This window comes from Vespula vulgaris, chromosome 2 (assembly GCF_905475345.1).
Source record: "Vespula vulgaris chromosome 2, iyVesVulg1.1, whole genome shotgun sequence".
NCBI classification, from domain to species: domain Eukaryota; kingdom Metazoa; phylum Arthropoda; class Insecta; order Hymenoptera; family Vespidae; genus Vespula; species Vespula vulgaris.
The window spans coordinates 18,042,001-18,056,717 of NC_066587.1; the positions used below are offsets into that span (position 1 = coordinate 18,042,001).

At 35.1% G+C, this 14,717-nt stretch overlaps 1 protein-coding gene across 5 annotated transcripts in view; it reads left to right on the top strand.

Annotated features, from left to right (window-relative positions):
- Positions 1–14,532, top strand: part of LOC127072932 (protein madd-4) — a 182,965-nt gene extending 168,433 nt beyond the window's left edge. For 3 of the 5 annotated variants that reach the window (XM_051013814.1, XM_051013815.1, XM_051013812.1), the window contains 15 exons: positions 2,057–2,198; positions 2,445–2,538; positions 5,268–5,686; positions 6,421–6,550; positions 7,218–7,428; positions 7,797–8,107; positions 8,282–8,409; positions 8,518–8,685; positions 8,803–8,972; positions 9,204–9,299; positions 9,435–10,455; positions 10,570–10,652; positions 10,746–11,129; positions 11,261–11,414; positions 11,572–14,532. In XM_051013814.1, the coding sequence (XP_050869771.1) occupies positions 2,057–2,198; positions 2,445–2,538; positions 5,268–5,686; positions 6,421–6,550; positions 7,218–7,428; positions 7,797–8,107; positions 8,282–8,409; positions 8,518–8,685; positions 8,803–8,972; positions 9,204–9,299; positions 9,435–10,455; positions 10,570–10,652; positions 10,746–11,129; positions 11,261–11,414; positions 11,572–11,672 (3,612 nt within the window). In that variant the 3' untranslated portion in view covers positions 11,673–14,532. The remainder of the gene's footprint in view (positions 1–2,056; positions 2,199–2,444; positions 2,539–5,267; positions 5,687–6,420; positions 6,551–7,217; positions 7,429–7,796; positions 8,108–8,281; positions 8,410–8,517; positions 8,686–8,802; positions 8,973–9,203; positions 9,300–9,434; positions 10,456–10,569; positions 10,653–10,745; positions 11,130–11,260; positions 11,415–11,571) is intronic. The other 2 variants (XM_051013813.1, XM_051013816.1) reach the window with 2 other exon arrangements.
- Positions 14,533–14,717: the final 185 nt, after the last annotated feature.

Below are 14,717 nucleotides of genomic sequence, written 5' to 3' on the forward strand. Positions count from 1 at the left end.
AGGAGGCACCCTTTCGCTAGCGATACACAAAAGCCTCGTGCCCGTCAGCAAAGCATCGTAATGATTTCATCCGAGGCTAAAGCGAACGAGAACGAGAACGAGAACGAGAACGATAGAGAGAGAGAGAGAGAGAAAGAGAGAGAGAATTCGAAGCGCCTTGGAAGACAGGAATTGATAGATTTCTCTCTTTTGTGAGCCTCGAAGCCATGCAAATATTGAACCGAAAGCACAGGGCTCCTTAAAGCACTCTCTGCCCGTTTTCTCTCTCTCTCTCTCTCTCTTTCTCTATCCTTCTACCTTTCTCTCTCCTTTAACCTTTCATCGTTTTAAATAGAGAGAGAGAGAGAGAGAGAGAGAGAGAGAGAGAGAGAGAGAACTAACGCGCCTAAGTCGAGTGGATTTCCGCTTTTCCCTTCGCGTCACCTTTTACACATTCGACGTCTTCGAACGATAACTCTTGCGTTTGGCCTTTTTGTTCCTCTCAGAATTCAACTTCTCCACACCCTTTCCCTTTTGTTTCACCCTTCGAATACTCTCTCTCTCTCTCTCGCTCTCCCTCTCTCTCTCTCTCTTTCTCTTTCTTTCTCCTTCTCTATCTTTTATTCTCCCATTTTTTTTCTTTCTTTCTTTCCTTCTTTGATTTTCAACTGTTCAACTCTTTCGACGAATATCAGCAAAACCGATGGTAACTCTCCTGCGCGGTAGACTCGTGCAGACCAGAAAACTTCTACCTACTCTTTCCACCAAAAGTAACGAAACGCCAAAGGCAATGTGGAGAAACACGTAGAGAGAACGATTCTTCGCCTCGCGACTCTACCATTTACCAGAGAGAGAGAGAAAGAGAGAGAAAGAGAGAGAGAGAGAGAGAGAGAGAAGGGATGACCCGTCTCTCAGCAAAATCCTGAAGATAATCCTTCCCCCATTCTCCTCCTGTTCGATTTACGTCGCTCCATGTTGAACCCAGAACGACCGAGTGTAAATCAGCTCCTGGGATTTCCAGAGACGACCTAACTCACTTCGAAATCGGAAGGGAAAAAGGAGAGAATGCAATTAGAAATGCATTGTGCGTTCCGTATACGAATTCGTGAAAAAAAAGTATTTTCTAAATTTTTTCTTTCCTTTTTTTTCTTTTCTTATAACTATCAGAAAGAAAATTAACGAGAGCTTATCAAAGAAATAACTAATTTGAATTATTTCCCGTAAATTTTGTTGTTCTTTTTGTTTTTTTTTTCTTTTTATTATTCTTTCTTACGCGACACTATCTTCTTTCTCTTTTTTCTTTTTATTTTTGTTTCAAGTGTAATCTTTAAACAAATATCGAGAATAATTAATATATTTCTTTTTCTGATTAAGTCGATGTTTAGGTAAACGTTATTCAAGTAAATATAGAATGAAATTGCATTATTCCTTTTGGTAGAGTTGAAATAATAAATAATAAATTCCCTGACAGTCGGTTTGGAAGTTTCAGAAAGCTAGTAATTAATAATTATACTCGATAAAGTCCACAGATACGATTCGAGACGAGACGAGTTCAAATAACGTTACGTCCAATTTTATGTCTCGGATATATCAGGATATCCTCTGTTGTTAATCTGTGACACGTTATATTTGAGTTAAGCTGCTCTACGATGTGCAAAGAAAGAAGCACCTGAAATAATAATGATAAACTTCGATATCATTGCACGGCATTTGAAGCTCTATTTATTTCGAGTACGATTAATCGTACGACGATCGTTATACAATTTTTGTTTCCTTTTCTTTCCTTTTTTTTTCTTTTTTTATTGTTATACGCCAAATTCAAACAAAAATTCCAAACGTCATACGCGACAAGATGTAATAATCACGATTGTAATTAACGACGAATAATCAATATACTCATACGGATAATAAATATTGTTTTTTCTTTAATAAATCACAATGTCGCAATGGTCGATGTTAAAAATTCAGAAAAAAAAAAAAAATGATTTATCAGTTGTTACATCCTGTCGCGTAAGGATAAAATCCGAAGACGACGATGGATCGATCACAATTTTAATAGATCTTACTTCTTCAACAGTGTTCAGCGTCCTGTGGTATCGGTGTACGAAGGAGAAGCATCGAGTGTAGAGATGGAAACGGTCTGATCTCGACTGGATGTGATCCCTTGGAACGACCACGATCCGAACAGGAATGTAAAGCTAACGTGGCGTGCAGCATGTGTAAGTCAAAATATTAACGATATGGGAACGATATCAAATATATAGGTTAAAACAAATACGTTAGATAGATAAATAAATTTACCTTAATACCGTAATCAGGATCGAAATTGTATTTACAAAACTCTCGATAATAAAAATAAAGATATATGTGTGATGTATACGTAAATATATATACACACATATACGAATAAATATAATATACTCGATGAAAATATTAAATATAATAATGATCTATACGTATGAAAGATGGCGAGGATTTAACGCAACCATTGATGCAACCTTATCCACCACCACCAGTGCCGGAAAAATTAATCGATCAACCTATACCATCGGAATCGACGTAAGTAATATGAATTAGAATAAAACGCATAAACATACATACACATACACACACATCTCTATATCTATCTATTTATCTATCTATCTGTTTATCTATCTATCTATCTATCTATCTATCTATCTATCTATCTATCTGTCTATCTATCTATCTATCTATCTATCTATCTATTATATTTCCGTAGATCGAGCCACCGAAATCTGTTTATTGCGTATCGATGTGTTCTCGTAGAGCTTTTTCGTGCTTACTCGTATCAATGTATACGCGTGTATATGTTCATCCAAATATACGTGTATTATTATAGCGATACAGACCCCCACCCCTGCAATCAACCAAGCAACCAATCAACCAACCAACCAATTTAAAACACAGCATTCATTTCTTTATGTCAATTGGTCTGTTCCGACAGATATACGATCTACTTTGCCTGTGGCTGGTTGTATCTGAGGTATCCTATTACTGTGTCTCTTTCTGTCAATCTTTCATACTTCCTTAATATATCTCTAATTATCATTTATTTATCCAATTTTTCTCTCTCTCTCTCTCTCTATCTATCTATCTATCTCTTTGTCTCTCTTTCTCACTTTCTTTTTCTTCTTTCTCTCTTCTATATTAATCTTTCTTATTTTTATTCTTTTTATTTCTTTAAAAAGTAATCATGTTTTTAACAATCTTTCTCCATCTGTCTGTCTATAACTATTTCTTTCTCTCTTTCTCTCTCTCTCTCTCTCTCTCTCTGTTTCTGTTTCTGTCTTTCTCTTTTTCTCTTATCTAAGCTCTCCTTGATGTTCCCAAGGCATTTCTTGTACTAAACTAGCGTAGAAATCCACTCTGGCGTGTCTCCTCCACCCCTTCCCTCACCTGCCCCGTTTAATTGTCTTTTTTCTCTCCGTAGTAGATCCGATGCACGGCGTTTTGTCGATTCACAGCCGTACTCAAGTGCTGTTATTGCTTTTTTGCTTTTTTCAAGCCCTTTTAACAAAGCGATCGAAGTAATTAATTGCGTTGAAAGATCATTAATCTCTCGCATAATCTCACGTCTTTGTTCAATCCATCCTTTATTTTCTCTCTCTCTCTCTCTCTCTCTCTCTCTCTCTCTCTCTCTCCCTCTCTCTCTATCTATCTATCTATCTATCTATCTATCTTTCTCTGTTTCTCTCTCTTTTTTTTATTTATCTTTTTTTTGTTGTGTTTAAACGCACAACAATTTCCATCATCTTTCTAGCTAACTCTGTTGTTCCCTGATATTTTCAGGTATATATATATATAAATATATTATATTTATATATGTTATATATATACATATATATATATATATATATTTATACATTATATACGTACATATGTCGCTTTGCATGTGCCGCCTAATTGATCATTCTAATGAATCTAAATGATCATTCACCCTTCTTACGATATAAGATTCTTCGAGTAACTTGCGTTGCCTTAAAGTTTCGTGAGGATAAAGATTAGAATGTTCCTTTTATTTATTTTTTTTTTTTTTAAGTAAAAAGAAATAATAGAGAAAGGAAGAGAGAAAGAGAGAGAAAGAGAGAGAAAAGAAAAAAGTGAACATCTTTATACCTACAAAAGAGAAATTAACTTGGACATGGTATAGTCTCTACTCTTTATGACGTATTCTGTAAAAAGAAGAAAAGTAAAAAAAGAAAAAGAAGATGAGAAAAAAGAAAAGAAACAGACACACACACACATACGCACATACATACATACATATATATATATATATATATATATATAAGAAGTAATTATTCCGTTAATCCATAAGACAAATTGCAAAGGCTGTCAGCTAGTATAGCGGTTATTGATTGATGCGCTTACGAAAGACAGAGAAAAAAAAAGAGAAAAAGGGAGAGAGAGAGAGAGAGAGAAAGAGAGAAAGAGAGAGTATAAAAGAAGAAAAGAGAAAGGTACTCACTGATGTAAGTTTCAATGGAGCTGATCGAGCCCCCTGAATAGACGAGTGCCGGACGAATGGATGGCGGGCGTGGTTTTAAGTGCACCTTCGAAAAACGATGAGAAAATCTATGCTCCCGCCATAATCGATGATGTAAAGTACCAGCCGGGTTGTATAGAAGAAAAGAAAATTTCACAAGATTTTTTCGAGACTGATAAAAAGAAATGGTGTCGAAGGGGGTGGTTGGGACGGGGGTGGGAGGTGGGGGTTATAGGGGAAAGGGCAGGTGAAATACTCAATCGGTAAATTAACGGGAGTTCTTACTTACTATCGATTCGATTCTGAACGAATTCATTTTTTCTTTTCTTTTTTTTTTCGAGAGAGAGAGAAAAAGAGAAAGAGAGAGAGAGAGAGAGAGAGAGAAATAAAAAAAAGGGGAGAAAGACCTCATCGTCTTCGATGATATTATCGTTAATATTAAAAAATAAAAAAGAAAAGAGAAAGTGAAATAAAAAAAGGAAGAAATGGAAAGAAAGAAAGAAAGAAAGAAAGGAAAAAATGAAAAAGAGAAATATATGAAAAGCCATTGCAAGAATGGATCATCGCATTAGTTCGTTAGTTAGTTAATTAGTTATTAGTTCGTTCGTTCCTTCGTTTATTCTTGACTCGTTATTTTTCATTTATCCATATTTTTCTTCTCTTAATCATTTCTTAAAAGAAAGAAATTCCATGTGAATAATAATGATCGATCGATCGATCGATCGATCGATCGATCGATCAACGTAGTAGAAGATGAAATATACATGTGAAAATTCCTTAGGTTCATAGCGGAGGAATGGTCACCGTGCAGCGTTACCTGCGGAGATGGAATACGCCGTAGGGAAGTCCATTGCAAGATATTTCTCGAGTTCAGCCGTACGATAGCCAAGTTACCAGACAGACAATGTTCCGGACCAAAGCCGGAGGAGACGGAGAAGTGCGTCATGGAGCCTTGCGGTTTGATTGAGAATAGTCTGTCGTATAGAATCGACACGGTTGGAGATAGCGGATATGCCGAGTCCAGTTTGACGGATTCCTACAAATCGTCGAGTAGTTCTGGAGGTGTTGGAACTGGTCTGGCAGCCGGTAGTGCCAGTGGTTACGAAAGTGGCATCAAAGTGGCACCAGGAAGAAACGTGCAAACCACTTACTCGTGGAAGGAAGCTGGTTACACGCCTTGTAGCGCTACATGCTTGGGAGGTAAAGGGTTGTTATATCGATCAAAGACTTCTGCTTTACAATCTTCCTGTGTTTCTCTTCCTTCCTTCCTTCCTTCCTTCCTTTCTTCTTCTCTCGTTCTCTCACTTATTCTCTCTATTGCTTCCTTCGTCTATTTTAGTTACAACGTTTGTTATTTTATCTCTTACGTTGTTCCAAGGCGTTCGGATTTTATTAGATACTTGCTATAAGACGACGCGATCCGTTTGTATGTAATGAGATTAGAATAATTAACGTTAAATCGGTTGTAATAGTAGTAGTAGTAATAGTAGTAGTAATAATTACCAAGTTTCCACGATTTCTATCTCTTTGTCGGATTGAAATATATATTTTTCTATCTAATGATAAATGTCATCTACAAGGTATAAGAATTTTGAAGGATAGGATACCTTAAGGAATCTATCGATTAGCGTATCGAACGGGATTACTAAGGATTACCAATCGGATAGATGCTCATCCAAACTGGCTAATCGAAGCGGTCGATTTAACGGCGTCGTGCCATTAGCAATCCTCCGTTACGAACACTATCCGACGATTCAATTAGCCGAAATCAATCGGACGAAAACGCAGACTTATCCAAGACACGACGATCATGTATTAAATCCTGACACAAACGACGTACCGACTAGATATTTACTAGATATACATTTCATATTTCTCTTCTTTCTTTTCTTTTTTTCGTTATTATTATTCGTTTCTTTTTGTTACGACTCCAGGCGTACAAGAGTTGATAATATACTGCGTACGCGACGATACTGGCAAAACCGTGACTCCGCTTCTATGCAGCGCCGAAACTAAACCGGAAGCAAGAATCAGAACTTGCAACGATCATCCTTGCCCACCCAGGTAAACATTTTATTTAATTCGCCATATTTATCTAAGATAAGAATTTTAATTGGAAAAAGAAAAGAAAAACAAATGGAGATTATATATATATATATATTTTTCTTTTTTGGTCTTTTTCATACAAAATTAATAACCTATAAACGATTATCATTCGTTTCTAAATGTAAAAGAATTTTAATTGGAAGAAAAAAAAAAATAATGGAAACATATATATATATATGTGTGTGTGTTCTTTTTCATAAAAAATTAATAACCTGTAAACGATTATCATTCGTTTTTAAATATAAAAGACACTTAATTGGAAAAAAAAAGAAAAGAACAGAGACACATATTTTTTTTTATTCTTTTTCATAAAAAATTAATAGCCTATAAACGATTATCATTCGTTTCTAAATGTAAAAGACTCTTAATTGGAAAAAAAAAGAAAAAAGAAAAGAACGGAGACACGTATTCTTTTTTGTTCTTTTTCATAAAAAATTAATAGCCTATTAAACGATCATCATTCGTTTCTAAATGTTTCGCAAAATTTTTCGTAATACATTTTTTGTAATATGCCGCGTGATTACGATAAACAATAACGGTTTAATCGTAGATATAAATTTTCGGTGCAATTATTCAGTGTAAAACCCCTTGTAACGTAACAATGCGTCGTTATGTTAAACCACAGGTGGAGATATAGCGAGTTCTTACCCTGCATGAGCCCCTGCGGTATTGGCATTCAGACTCGCGATGTCACATGCATACACGAGGTGACACGAGGAATCGGTAATACCGTGACGGTACCAAACCATATGTGCCCGCAGCCACCACCAGCAGACAGACAATACTGTAACGTGTTGGATTGTCCGGTCAAGTGGAGCGCTGGAGAATGGGGAGAGGTACTTTATATATATCTATATGTATATATATATATATTTTTTTAACTCGACACCGGTATGATTCGATTTTACGTAGATCAGAATTTATATAAAATATTTTTAACTTCAAGCACAGAAAGAAAAAGATAAAACGATTATTCCATATAAATAACATATGTTATATTAATGAAACGGTTTTGCAAACAATTTTGTTTCTTCGTTTATTAAAAATCGTTTTTCGTTTATTTTCAAATCTCTGGCGAAGGTAAAATTAAATTGTTTGAATATGTGTGTGTGTGTGTGTGTATGAGAGAGAGAGAGAGATAAATAGAGACTAACCGCATGACCTTCTCCACATTGGTCTCGTGTCTGAACTCGATTATTCGCAGTGTTCCAAAAGTTGCGGAGGCGGGGTAAAGAGACGTAACGTGACCTGCGAGCAAATAATGGCACTGGGTCGCAAACAGAGAAGAGAAGAAAATAAATGCCCGCCGCAAAAGCCATCCTCCGAAAAACCATGTAACACCAAGCCGTGTCATGAGATGGACATGAACGTGCAGCCAATCATTCTTAGTCAGAATTCGTCGTACAATCAGTCGGACTTGAACGAGAAAGTCGATTTAAAGATTGGCGGTATCGCGAGGGTTTTTCAAGGGACGCCTTTTATCAAGATTCGATGTCCAGTTAAAAAATTCGATAAGTAAGACGACACTTTATATCGGCTAACGAGATTGATATCTTTTGTATCAATGAGATGATATTTTTTATATTAACGATTTTTATTTTACGAGAAGATTTTATATTACTGAGATGATTTTTTTTTGTTTTATATTTGTTATTTTACGATACAGCAGCATTTGTCGTTACATTGCAGAGCGCAAATTATATGGACGAAGGACGGTAAAGAATTACGTAGGACGAGGAAATATAAAATCAACAAAAAGGGAGCTTTAAAGGTCATGGACATAACTACGTCCGACGATGGAGTTTACGCTTGCGTAGGTAAGTCGTCGAATAACGAAGGAAGAAACGAACGATTAAACGAAACGATATTCCAACGTGTACAATAATTCTTCTCCTCGTGACTATTGATTCTTTCGATATTTGAAGCATCGCTTTCGCACGCGGAGACACGTGTCATCGTGAAATTACGCTCGAAAGAACAGATAAGCAGCGAGGAATATCTTAGGCTTGGTAATTCCGTGCATCTTCAAAGAAATGCCAATCTCGATTCGGCACCAGCCAATTCCGGTGAGAACCTTTACACCGATCGTGCAGGTATAAACGATTCTCTTTCGGCGTATTAAACATTTGTTTATTTTTAAACGAATGGTATAACGACGTTCTATAAATAAATATATTTACACAAATATACATACATATTCGTTCTACCAGCCGCCTATGGTAATCACTTTGTTCCTATCGATGGAGAAGACCTCAGCCACGAACGAGCGGTTCCGAGTAAACCAACGAGAAAACCACAACACAAAAGGCAAAGGACCAGTCCGACTCCACCAGATTCTACCATGATGAACAAAGAGCATACTATCACCTCTTTGAATCAAGTAAATTTATCCGTTTCAAATATTCATCGTAAAATCTGTCTACGACGATTAACCTTTACCTATCTAATCTGATTAATCATAGAAATAATAAATAATCTAAACGTGCATACATGTCAGTAGAGAGGCACTGTCTACTAATATAGAAAATCTTCTTTCTCTTTGCCCGCTCTCTTTTAATGGATTTAAATAATCTACTCTTGGACGTATTCGGGATATATTATAACACGTCAGCCCGGATATCACGAATCCGTAGAATCAACGTCCGGTGCAACGTCCGGTGCAACTAGTCTGATGCCTCACCTCAGTTATTTAATTTCGAGCATAAAGGTGAGGTCGTAGTGCATGTACTGACGGTGTAGATCGTATCATAGAATATTATTTAACAAACTATTTTCTAACGCTTCGTTCGAACGCTTTTGCGTATAATATCGTTAAACGAAATAATTGATCGTACGTTTGCAGGCCTATTGGCCTTTCCAAGGTAACTCAGGTTCTAGCAGAAGTCATAGAACAGCACCAGTTTCTTTCATCGACGATACCCACAAAGAAGTTTCTATGGCGACGAAACGTACTATGCCTGACAAAAAGACTGGCTTGAGATATCACAATGTCGAAGAGGATGACTTCGAGGATCTATATCGCAACACAGCTATTCCTGACGACGTCTTTGGACCGGACGAAGAAAGGATATTCATCGACGTCGATCCTTATGATCTAGACGCAGCGATATTCGGTATACGTCATGAAGATAACGACAAACGAACGACCAATCTATTAGATAAAAAAGATTTTTCAAGCGTCACCAAAGCGAACGTCGATTACGTCGAGGAATCGTTGAAAAATGTGAAGAGACATTGGCAAGATTCGCACGATCTTTCGAAACATCGTAAAAACGATACCATTAATGATTATTCCGACGAGACGATAAACTCTCCGGCCTCTTCGGAGAACGTTGGATTGGAAGTTTATTACATTCCAGATTCTACCACGAAAAATGTCGTTTCTTCGTTAACGACCAACGAAAAATCGATCGAAGATAATATTCGCGAAGAAAATACTTCCGTAGGTGCGATCGCGTCGACTAATCTCAATGACACCGAAGTTTCATCGAAGATTTTAAATTTTGTAAACGAAGAGAAATCCGTTTATCCCATAGATAAATCAAACACGAATGATTCGATTTATGTAGAAGAATTAGAAAAACGTAGAGCTTATGATCCCGACGAAGATCGTGTTATCTCGTCGACGAAACGTTTGGACATTGAGGAAGGTGAAAGTTCAACGACGATGGACCAAACAACGTTACCTGGCAATGAACAAATTGTTTTAGAATCGACCGAACAAATCACGAGAGAATTATTATCTCATAGGCAAGATCGAGTTGATTCGAAAGATACTTCGAAGGAGATCTCGATGGATACGTTTACGACATCTAGTAGCATAGGAAAAACCGAATCTATAATCGGCTCGATTGCTGCACTCGGTAAGAACGTAATAAAAAGGATTCACTCTATCTAAAAATAATATCTCTTGTGTGATTAATTTTACTTACACTTTTCTCTTTTTATCTCTCTTTTCTTTTTTTTAAATTTTATAGACAACACAGAAGATTTAGTTTTTGAATGGGTTACAACAAATTGGTCGGACTGTTCGCAAACTTGCGGGGGTAGCGGTTTCCAGGTAAAATAATTCGTGATTGTTAACTGAATGAAAAGAAAAAAAAAATTAGAAGAAATGAAATATCCGTTAACGAGAAATGAAAATATATTTTAGATGCGTGGCGCGCAATGTACGATGCGTCCAATAAAATCAGCAAACTCGAGTCGCGTACCATTAAGGACGGTAATCGGTGCTAGTTTGTGCGAAGAAGCGGGACATCCGATGCCACAGAAAGTAAGACCATGCGGAATCGAGAGATGTCCTCAATGGCATACGACCGAATGGACAGCTTGCGAATCGTCGAGATGTTTCAATTGGCAAACGGCAATGCAAAGGCGTGACATCAGTTGTCGATTGACCGAGGAATTAGAAAATGGCCGTGAAAACGTCACTCAATTGGATCCGAATAAATGCGACGAAACAACGAGACCTCTGCAAAGACAAGAATGTTACAACGATGCTTGTAAAGGTGTATGGAGAGTAGGCGAATGGTCGGAGGTGAGTTAACTCGAGAGTTAATTGATATCTTCTTGCTAAATTGATAAATTAATTTTTACAAAGTATATATGTATTTAATAGATATATATTATATTATATATATATGTGTGTGTGTGTGTGTTGACGTTTAGTGTACGGCATCTTGCGAAGAGGATGGTATAAAATACAGAATATTACAATGTGTCTGGTATGGCACGAAAAAGCCAGCTGGTAACGCGTGCAGAGATATACCAAGACCACCGGTAATGAAGACGTGCAGAGGTCCAACCTGTCCTCAATCACCAGGTATATTTTTTTAATATTAATATTGATAAGAGGAATAAACGATTAATATGTCTATCTCATTGAACGAATTAATCGTTTTTCTTCTTTTTCTATTTTCTTTTTTTTTTCATTTTTATTTTTTTGTCTTACCTTTGTCTCTTTCTTCTTTTTTGTGCAGCCGACTGTAAAGATCACTTGCCTATATGCAACAGAATGAAATTTATGAACATATGCAAAGTGCCGCTGTATCAGAAGCAGTGTTGCGCGTCTTGTCGTTAGTTCGGACGAAAAAAAGGAAAAGAAGAAGAAGAAGAAAAAAGGAAAAACGTATGTGAAGATCGTATGTGAAGTGCAAAGACGAATGAAAAAAAAGAAGAGGTTAGATAGCAGACGATGATGGTATTTAGATCACGAAGATGAAAAAGATCTATGGATCGAGAAGCTTTAATCATCTTATAAAACGTGATGATCCTCGCGATAGATTTCGCGATGAAACCATCGATCGTTATCGTTAGGAAAAATTATAATGCCCGTTAGAGAGATACGAAAAGGACTTCGTAATTATATCCGTGAGGAAAAAAAAAGAAATGAAGAAAAGTTTTAAACGATAAAACGATATCGAAGCTCCTCTTCGTTAATGTTGATTGGATAGTATTACGATGTAACATTCACGATTAAGTACTCTGAATGCAGTATCGACCAAGTTATTTCCTTTCGTAATTATGTTTCTTCTCTTGTAGCTATTAAAATACGTCAGAGGAATATAACCGCGCCGAGTCTCACAAATCCGTGAGGAGGATATTATATTATATAGTTTTGAGAAAGAAAAGAGATAAAAACGAAACAACAAAATATTTAAAAAAAAAAGAAAAAAGAAAAATAAAGAAGAAGGAAAGAAAGAAAAATACAAAGAGAGAACAGAGAGAGAGAGAGAGAGAGAGAGAGAGAGAGAGAGAGAGAGAGAGAGAAAGATATAAAGACACCACATGCAAAGAAAGCTGAAAATCCTCGTTTCGTCCTAATTAAGCTATAATTTGTTGAACCACATGTAAGTACGTTACGTGTACAGTTTGGCGCGAATCCTAATCGCGCATACTCTTGTGCCCTAGAAAAAAAAAAGAAGAAGAAGAAATGGAAACGTGGAATTCGTCCAAAAAAGTTGAAGGTATATCTATATTGTTAAAGTTCAATGTGAGAGAAAGAGAGAGAAAGAGAGAGAGAAAAAGAGGGAGAAAAAGAGAGGTGAAATGGCAGAAAGTTTCATTAACGCGTTCGAAACAGAGATGATTATTAGCGCGCTACGCGATTAATAAGTATGTTATTAAAGTTTGTCAATGTTGATGTTTGAATCGCACGGCTTTAATAAACGGAAACACTAATTTTTAATAAGTGAAAAGTCAAATCGATGATAAAACAGAATGAAACTACGTATATTAAGTGCCCTCCCCCCCTTTTTATCCCCTAATGAGAAAAAAAAGTCGGCGGCGCAACAAGGACACGTTCGTAACGGGTTTATTTTTTTACAATTTTCTTAACAAGCACAATCAAAGCCATTAGTTTCGGGAAGAACAAGATGAAAAAGAAGAAAAAAAAGAAAAAAGAAAAAAAAAAGAAACACGAAAGAAACGAAACGAAACGAAACGAAATAAAGAGAGAAAATAAAATATAAAGAGGAAGAAAATCATTTCTTAAGACTGAGACGCTATTTCGACTATTTCGAGAAAATAATTTATTATTAATCGAACATAAGCACCGAAATATATACTTCCTTTTTATTTTTCTCTGTGCCCTCCAAAGAATCCTTGCGATTACATTCCGCCTAGCGTCCATAGTTTTATTACGTCCTTTTATTTTTCTTTTCATTTCTTATTTTTGTTTTTTTTTGTTTTTGTTTTTGTTTTTATCTTTCCTTTATTTTATTTTGTTCTTTTCTTTTTCTTCTTTTCCTTTTTATTTTCATTTTCGCTATACATATATAAATACATATATGAATATACGAAGAGAGGAGAAGGAGGAAGAAGAAGAAGAAGAAGAAGAAGAAGAAGAAGAAGAAAAAGAAGAAGAAAAAAAAAATGAAGAAGAGAGGAAAATAAAAAAAATATATATATGTATTAAATATTTGTTGCCACGTTACCTCTAAGTTAGCAAAAAAGTTTCATATGAAATGATTATATGTATATATATATATATATACATATATATATATATACACATACACATGTATACATATACGTATATATATAAATATAAATATATATATATAAATATATATATATATATACATATACATATATATTAAATATAAAGTTAACTAACAACGTAAGTTACAGATAAATTATTATGCGCCTATAAGCGTCCTGTGAGGCGAACATAAGCCAATAGATTCTAAGCAATAAAACGTATAGGTATAATATGTAATATAATATTTTGTTAAAAACCTCTGGCGAAAATTCGTTGACATGAACATTCTATCGTTAGTCCAATCGCCCGAATTTACTTATGTGCCTCTAAACGCGTAATCGCAGAACCAATCGTCTTGCTGTTTACAGTTTGAAGAGAGAATATCATTCTCGATATTTAGTGTCGCACTACATCTTTCGGATTAGAAGGCCCTTTAACATATACCAGGACGATATATATATATATATATATACATATATACATATATATATGTTATTTCAAATATTAATAATATTAATAATAATAATTATTATAATAATAAATGAATAGATAAATAAATAAATAAATAAATAAATAAATAAATAAAAGGTTCGGACAACACCAAGAAAATAAAAATAAAATATTCTTTTCAAACTACATATTATATATATATATATATATGTATCGTTCGATCGTCGAGTCGCTTGTGAGCTTTCATTTTCTTTTTTTCCGAATATTATAAGCACAAAAAAGAAATATTGTAAACAAATTTTCGCTATAAACGAATTTTCGAGAGAATACGGCTGAAGTATGTTTGCCAAAGCGAGCTGACTTATAAAAGATGTGAAATTAAATATAAAATAAAAGAAATTTAACATATTAACGGAAGAGGAAGACTTACGAGAGATGATGAAAAAAAAAAGAAGAAGAAGAAGAAGAAGAGAAAAAAGAAATAAAAGAGATAACAAATTTATATTAACAGCTACGTAAACTAATTAAATTGCACGCAAATAAAGGAAATCAGAAGAGATATAAGGTGACTTTCTCTGTTTAAAAAAATAAAAAAATAAAAAAAATAAAAAATAAGAAAAACGAAAAAAAGGATACAAAGAATAGAGGGAGGAAGAAAAAGAAGAACAAAAAATAGAAAAAAGAAAGTCGAGG